This window comes from Dendropsophus ebraccatus, chromosome 8 (assembly GCF_027789765.1).
Source record: "Dendropsophus ebraccatus isolate aDenEbr1 chromosome 8, aDenEbr1.pat, whole genome shotgun sequence".
NCBI lineage: Eukaryota > Metazoa > Chordata > Amphibia > Anura > Hylidae > Dendropsophus > Dendropsophus ebraccatus.
The window spans coordinates 89,512,178-89,519,602 of record NC_091461.1 but is presented as its reverse complement, the minus strand read 5'-3'; the positions used below and the strand labels follow the sequence as shown (position 1 = coordinate 89,519,602).

Sequence of the window (7,425 nt, the reverse complement as noted above, 5' to 3'; positions counted from 1 at the left end):
GGGAAGCAGCTTGAACATAGTGACCAAGTTCGCTCAACTCTAGTAGTGACCCATTTCTCTGCGTCATTGGAAGAGCCGGCGTTCTGCCGCCAGCCTGCATGTCAATGGCCGCCTCATGGTTCAGCAACAAGTCCTGGCATGTATAGATGCAAAGTGTTGTAGACCAGAATAGATGTCACTTATCACACATCGCCCCATCAGGAGATAACACTTTGCCTTTTTATCTTGCCGGTTAATTCAATGAAGGAAATGGTTGTCCACATTTTTGTCTGCTGAATATCAATATCAATACATTGTTGTGTTAGACCACGTAATGTGCTTTATGCTGTTTATGACTTTTTTGTTACAGATTGATGGCATTAAGGTCCCGTTGTCTGGTCACATCTACCAATGGTCCCAGGGTTGACCCTATATGCGACATCATCTGAAAGAACGGTTTGTAGCAGGAAAGTTCTGTTTTTCCTCAAAGGATTGCTCACACCATTAGGGTATGTGCCCACTGAGGAATCCTGGCGGATCACCGAGTGTGGATTCCGCCGCTCGCATCCCGTGTGCATCTCCGCCCGTGCCATAGACTGCCCGACCACAGATTAGAGTCTATGGCATGGGCGGAGATGCGCGCGGGTGCTAGCAGTGGAATCCGCATTGGGTGATCCGCCCAGATTCCTCAGTGTGCACATACCCTTAATGCTGCCCAGAATCTCTGATTTGCGTTGGCCTGATCCACCTGGCCTGGACCCCTGAGGTTATACTAAACTTAATTGATCACCATAAGGCTATGTTCACACTGCGTATGAGTCCGGCCGTAGTGCGAACCGCGAATATACCCACATAGTTTTGAGGTTGATGCGTTCGCTTGAAAGTATACGATATACGCCCGCACAATGCACACTACGTATGAGCTTACGGCCGGATCGTATGCGGCGCCGTGAAAAATTAAAAAGACCATTGTTTGAGGACGGAAATGTTCCAACTCACGGCCGTGGATTTCCATGCGGTCCCGTACGGAGTACTTATTTCAGCCAAATTGAACTTGATTTTTCGATCCAAAAGGTTCTGTGAGTTTTATTGGGCTGGGCAAAGAATTCCAAGTAAACGACCTGCCTCAGATCGCTTCGAAACAAGCTAGGGAAGCATAACTGTACTACGGGCGTATGTTCGCGGTTCGTACGCATCCGTCCGCATGTCGATTTTTCCGTACGAAATGTGGCCGGACTCATATGCAGTGTGAACATAGCCTAATGGTGCGTTTACACAGACAGATTTATCTGACAGATTTCTGAAGCCAAAACCAGAAACAGACTATAAACAGAGATCAAGTCATAAAGGAAAGACTGATTCCTCCTCTTTTCAGATCCATTCCTGGCTTTGGCTTCAAGAATCTGTCAGATAAATCTGTCTGTGTAAATGCATCATAAAGCCCTGCACTTATCTAGTTTCATTTCAGGGGAACGGCAGAAACGCAATATGTGGGACAGCAAAAAAAGATGTTAAAATACAAATGTATACCGATCATCCATAACATTAAAACCGCCTGCCTTATATTATGTCGGTTCTTTCGAAGTGTCCTATGGTATCTGCCACCAAGGAGTTAGCAGAAGATCCTTTAAAAGGGTATTCCAGTATCCTAATTTTTCATATGTTTTTGGGGGCACCGTAAAAATACCCTGGTCCGCCACAACTCTTTTTTTCAGTGCCATTTAGTCACTTGGTTATCACTGCTTATTGCTAGTTTCATCTCAGCAGGACCTGTCTGCTCGGGCAGTCACTGGCTGCTAGTGATGAGCGCACTTTCGCTGGTGGCAGGAGAAGTTTGTTGCAGCGATAGGCCATGTGCAGACTACATAAGAGACTGGTCGTTCCGTGACACGACCGGTTTCTGAAAAGATCATCCAGGCTGGTACTGCAGTACCTGCTGGATGATCTTTGCAGCCACAGAGTTCTGATGCGGGCGCATCCGTGCACGCCGCATCTGAAGTCCCCACTGCACACAATGGAGCAAGCGTCCAGAGCCGCTCGCTCCACAGTGTGCACTGACAGGGTTTTCTACAGCATGTCAGTTTCCTATAGATACCCCTGCCGGACCGTATACCATGTGTATACACTCTGGCTGGGATTCCATAGAAGACAAGGCAACGTATATTTTCGGAAAAAGTTGGGCCGTTGTTGCCGATTGCAACAACAGCCGTACTTTTACGAAAATATACGTTGTGTGAACATAGCCTTAGGCTGCGTTCACACTACGTATATTTCAGTCAGTATATTTCAGTCAGTATTGCAACCAAAACCAGGAGTGGATTAAAAACACAGAAAAGCTCTGTTCACACAATGTTGAAATTGAGTGGATGGCCGCCATATAACAGTAAATAACGGCCATTATTTCAATATAACAGACGTTGTTCTAAAACAACAGCAAATATTTGCCATTAAATGGCGGCCATCCACTCAATTTCAACATTGTGTGGACAGATCCTTTCTGTGTTTTTAATCCACTCCTGGTTTTGGTTGCAATACTGACTGAAATATACGTAGTGTGAACGCAGCCTGAGGCTATGTTCACATATACGTGTTAAACTCCGGCCAGGGATTCACGCAAGTTGCGGCTGGCTACGTACGGACCGCAAACTTACACCCGTAGTCTACTTACGCTTCCCGAGCGCCCTACGTAGCGATCTGATAGCGGTCTTTTACTTGGAAATCTTCGGCTAGCCCCGAACACCCCACAGAACCTTTTTGATCGGCAAAGAAAAGTGGAAAAATGAAGAAATCGCCACTACGTACGGGACCGCATGTTACGCTACGGGCGTAAGTTACGGCATTTTCGTCCTCAAACAATGGTCTGCTTCATTTTTTACGGCGCCGTGTACGATCCGGGCGTAAGTTCTTACGTAGTGTGAACTGTGCAGCCGTATATCGTATACTTTCCATTGTACGCAAACTACGTAAATCTCCGGCCGCTTACGTCCGGAGACTTACGTAGTGTGAACATAGCCTTAAGCTGTATCCATCTGTTCCTGGCAGCCCTATGGAAGAATCCAACTTTTCCAGCCACTGGGAATCAAATACAGAGTGTTCAGCTAAACCCTGACATTTGGTGAGTTCACTAATTTCACACTAATTTCTGCAGTTGTGTCCTGCCTCAGGTAAAAAAAATTAGGATTCTGGAATACCCCTTTAAGTCCTATGAGATGCAATGTGCAAACTCCGTGGATCAGACTGGTTTTTCCAGCACATCCACAGACTAATTGAGATCTGGGGAATTTTGTGACCAAGTCAGAACCCTGATCTCTTTGTTATGTTCCTCAATCCATTCCTGAACTATTTTAGCAGTGTGGAAGGGCTTACACTGCCATTGGGAAATACCAGTGCCATCGAAGGGGTGTAGATTTCAACAAAGTTAGGATAGGTGGAACATGTCACAGTAACATACACATGATGCCAGGACACAATGTTTCTCAGCAGAGCATTGCCCAGAGCATCACACCGCCTGCTATGGCTTGTCTTTCTCACATAGTGCATCCTGATGCCATACTATACATAAGTATGGGATGCACGTGTACCAGATGCTATGAAAAAAAAACATATCAGCCCAGAGCACCTTCTTTCATTGCTCCATGGTCTGGTTGGTCCTGAACAGTAACGTCAGCACTGTACCCCCCTGCTCTATCATCATTCTTCTGTGTCCGCTTGATGTGCTGCTCTACTATACAACAGGTATACAGCAATGACAATGCTTTTTGATCCTTATATAGCAGGCAAGGGCTCCACCATAGCACAGCATCATGTCAGTCCTTTCTTGCTGCACAACCCCACTCTATTGTTATAGCTAAGTAATGGTTAAAAGGTGCATTCCCATCTCATATTATGATGGCATATTGCCAGAATATTCCTTCACTTTATGATTGTGAGGTTCACTGAGTGTGAGCAGACACCTTTCTACAACAGCTAGCATTACCTTTTTCAGCAGATAGTGCTATGGTAGCTCTTCTGAGGGATCGGACGAGGCAAGCTGGCCTATTTATGTGTACTAGAGAGACCATCATCCTCATGTCAGTTCGCCACTTATCCTTATACTAACCACTGCGCACTAAAAACAACCTATATAACCTGTTTTCCCAGTCATCTAACCATCATCATTTGGCTCTTGTCAAAGTTGCTCAAATCAGTGTTTTTCCTGCTTCCAACACATTAAAGGGGTTGTCCAGCAAAAAATCTTTTTCTTTCAAATCAACTAGTTTCAGAAAGTTATATAGATTTCTAATTTACTTCTATTTAAAAATCTCAAGTCTTCCCATACTTATCTGCTCATGTATGTTAGTGCTCTCTGCTGACATCTCTGACCGAGACAGGAACTGTCCAGAGCAGCAGCAACTTCCCAAAGAAAACCATTCATGCTCTGGACAGTGCAGAGAGCACTGTGTCAAACTGCAAAGAATACACCTGTAGGACATACAGCAGCTGATAAGTATGGGAAGACTTGAAATTTTTAAATAGAAGTAAATTAGAATTCTATATAACTTTCTGAAACCAGTTGATTTGAAAGAAAAAGATATTTGCTGGATAACCCCTTTAATTTAAAACAAAACGACTGTTCTCCTGCTATATATGTATCCCACCTCATGACATGAGCTATTATAACAAGATAATAAATATATTTCCTTCACCTGTAGTGGTTTTATTACAACTGTGTTCACACAGCGTCCATTCTTTTCTGTGCCCCAACACCCCCTGCCATAGAGTCCTCTCAGGACCTGGCTGCTGCTGCTGCTACAATATAGTTACACCCCAGGTAATGAATTATCTGTATAAGCACAATGATGTCCGCTAGAACATTTTTTTTCCTTTATCATTTGATATATTTATTGGCGGAACTGACCAGATATATTGTTATCACCAGCATCTGGGAGAATTATGATTACTTACCTCCCACAAATGGTTTCTGTCAATTTCATACAAATTTATTTTAAATAACGTCTGTTCATTATATTCCACTTATGACGGTAAATGAAGGTTGTCATTGAAGCTGAAGGCACAGATCCTTCATCAGAGCTGTCATGGCTCCACAATCCACCCTGTGCCAATCCACATAAGATGGTAATTACCTCTTTGTAATGTAACTCACAGTATGTCTAGGGACAATGTAACACTGTCTAGACCGCACACTCCGATGGCCTCTACCTTAAGTAATTGGTAAAGTTATCCCAACTAATGGTCTTGTTGTCACCTTTAATCCTCGCCATGACGTGTGCATTAGTACATCATTGGACAGTCAAAGTCAGGACATTAGAGAAAATACATTTATTTGATCACCGTTGCATACAAACACATAAGACGCAGCCTGTAGTTAGAAGACATACAGTAAATAGTTACTATGTGTTTTGCATGTCCTGATCCCAATAATTGAAGTGCTATGTAAAGTACTAGAAGCCGATCACAATGGTGTAATGATTATCTGCCCCAAAAAGGTTTCACGTGCAAACTTTATTGTTAATAATAAAATTAGAAGGTGTGTTAGTAAAAGAGATAATAATAGGGAAAAAAGCCAAAAATAAAGGTAATATAGCTAGATGTAATATAACTCCACTACCAGTGAGCCCTGTGGTGTCAGTAATGCCGTCGCCCCTTGGTAGATGCCTCAAGGTTGGGAGCTCAGATTTAGACCCCTATGTATCACAGCACAATGGGGTTGTCTATGACGTCAACGCCAAGCAGATGTACACGTTTTAGTCCAATATTAAAATAAGGAGAGCAGGTCATCGGGAACATCACTGACGTAATCGGCTACTTCCGTCCAGCACGGCTGGAATTCCTCCAGGATGTCTTGTAAGGAGGATTCTTGAGAAGCACTGTGGATGGGCTCTGGCGTCTTCAGCAAGGATGATGTGTATTCATGGTTTCTTTCCATGGGGACGCTGCCATGAGACAAGTGACTGCTGGAAACCCCTTGGACATATGGATGATACGGGTGCATGGTGTTGTTAGCAGGTCTCAGCTGACCAGGTAATAATGGGTTTGTTGCCTGGTAAGGAAAGCCATAACTAAGATGCTGGGGGCCATAACTGTTCATATGTAGGTGGCTCAGGGGGTGTACGGGAGCAGCGCAGTGCTTGTAGACAGACTCTTTTTCATGGAATCCCATTCGGCAGACGTCTTTCTCAGTCAATGCTGGCCGATGGACTCGAGAAGCTACGGGGTGAGGCTGCGGCCATTTCTCAGGCAGATTTTCGACTTCTTGGGGAGTCTTCTTGTTCTTTCTGGCTCTTCTATTCTGAAACCAAACCTAAAAGAAAATTGAAAATAGCCATTAAATATCTTTAGTCGTAACAGCATCCTTTATCAATATTACCAATGCTATAAATCTGTAGGTCACTAACTGTACATTGGACATTAGATGTCAAGAAGATGTTTGTAACATAGGTGAAGGTGCATTAATAATGGAACGTGTCATGGCAGCCACACAATGTGTTGGGGTATTTACTGCTGACAGAAACCTCTGAATCTCTGTTGCAGAACCACAAGCCCCAGCATGCTCTGACAACTGCAGGCATATATCATTATAGACTATATTACAACTGTGCATCATTTGTATGTAAGGCAGTGTTGATGTTGACACTTCTCTTGGGGGTGCTGTCGAGATTCTGCCATGTTTGATAGGAAGAATAGCGCACCACGGTGGCAGGCCCTATGTATGTTGTATGTGAAATCTAGCTTGACAGTAAATATGTACCTAAATATGTAGCCTAAAATGGTTATGAATAAGTCCACTTGCTGATCATCATCCATTACTGTACGCAGTAACATCCTTCAGCCTCGTGCTGCTTACCTGGATTCTGGATTCATGGACTCCAGTTATGTGGGACAGCTTCTCCCTCACTGAGATGCCCGGATATGGGTTGGTTTCAAATGTTTTCAACAACAGATCCAGATGTGCTCGACTGTAGACAGTTCTCCTCCTCCTAACCTTCCCGACTATGGGGCTGGAGTCCGCCATGTTTTGCCCATCTGCAGGAAAGAAAATACAGCATCACTACATGAAACCTTAAATTACAATTATCAATCGTTGTATTGCATTATGGTCGGCTGTTTGGCCACAATAGGTACTCCTGAAATGCTGCGGTTTTTTTTTGTATAACTTGCTAGTTTTAACTATTAGGATGTACTTGCTAAATCAGTCAGGTATTAGGCTGGGTTCACACTGCGCTTTTGCAATCCGTTTTTTGCAAAATAAAAGCATGCATCCGTTTTAATTTGTTTTTCCATTGACTTCCATTCTAAAAAAAAAAAAAAACTGATCTGTTTTTTTAACGGACACAAAAATGAGGTCGATTATGTTTTGTGTACGTTAAAAAAAAAAAAAGATCCACTTTGATCCTTTTTTTTTTTTTCTAATGGAAATCAGTGGAACAACGGATGCACACAAATGCA

The 7,425-nt window shown here is 43.4% G+C and overlaps 1 protein-coding gene across 2 annotated transcripts in view; it reads right to left on the bottom strand.

Moving 5' to 3' along the window:
• Positions 1–5,431: 5,431 nt before the first annotated feature.
• LOC138798718 (homeobox protein Mix.1-like) overlaps positions 5,432–7,425 on the bottom strand; it is a 35,717-nt gene continuing 33,723 nt past the window's right edge. For both annotated transcript variants that reach the window (XM_069979275.1, XM_069979276.1), the window contains 2 exons: positions 6,824–7,002; positions 5,432–6,280 (listed from right to left, as the gene is read on the bottom strand). In XM_069979275.1, coding sequence (XP_069835376.1) covers positions 5,735–6,280; positions 6,824–7,002 — 725 coding nt within the window. In that variant the 3' untranslated portion in view covers positions 5,432–5,734. The remainder of the gene's footprint in view (positions 6,281–6,823; positions 7,003–7,425) is intronic.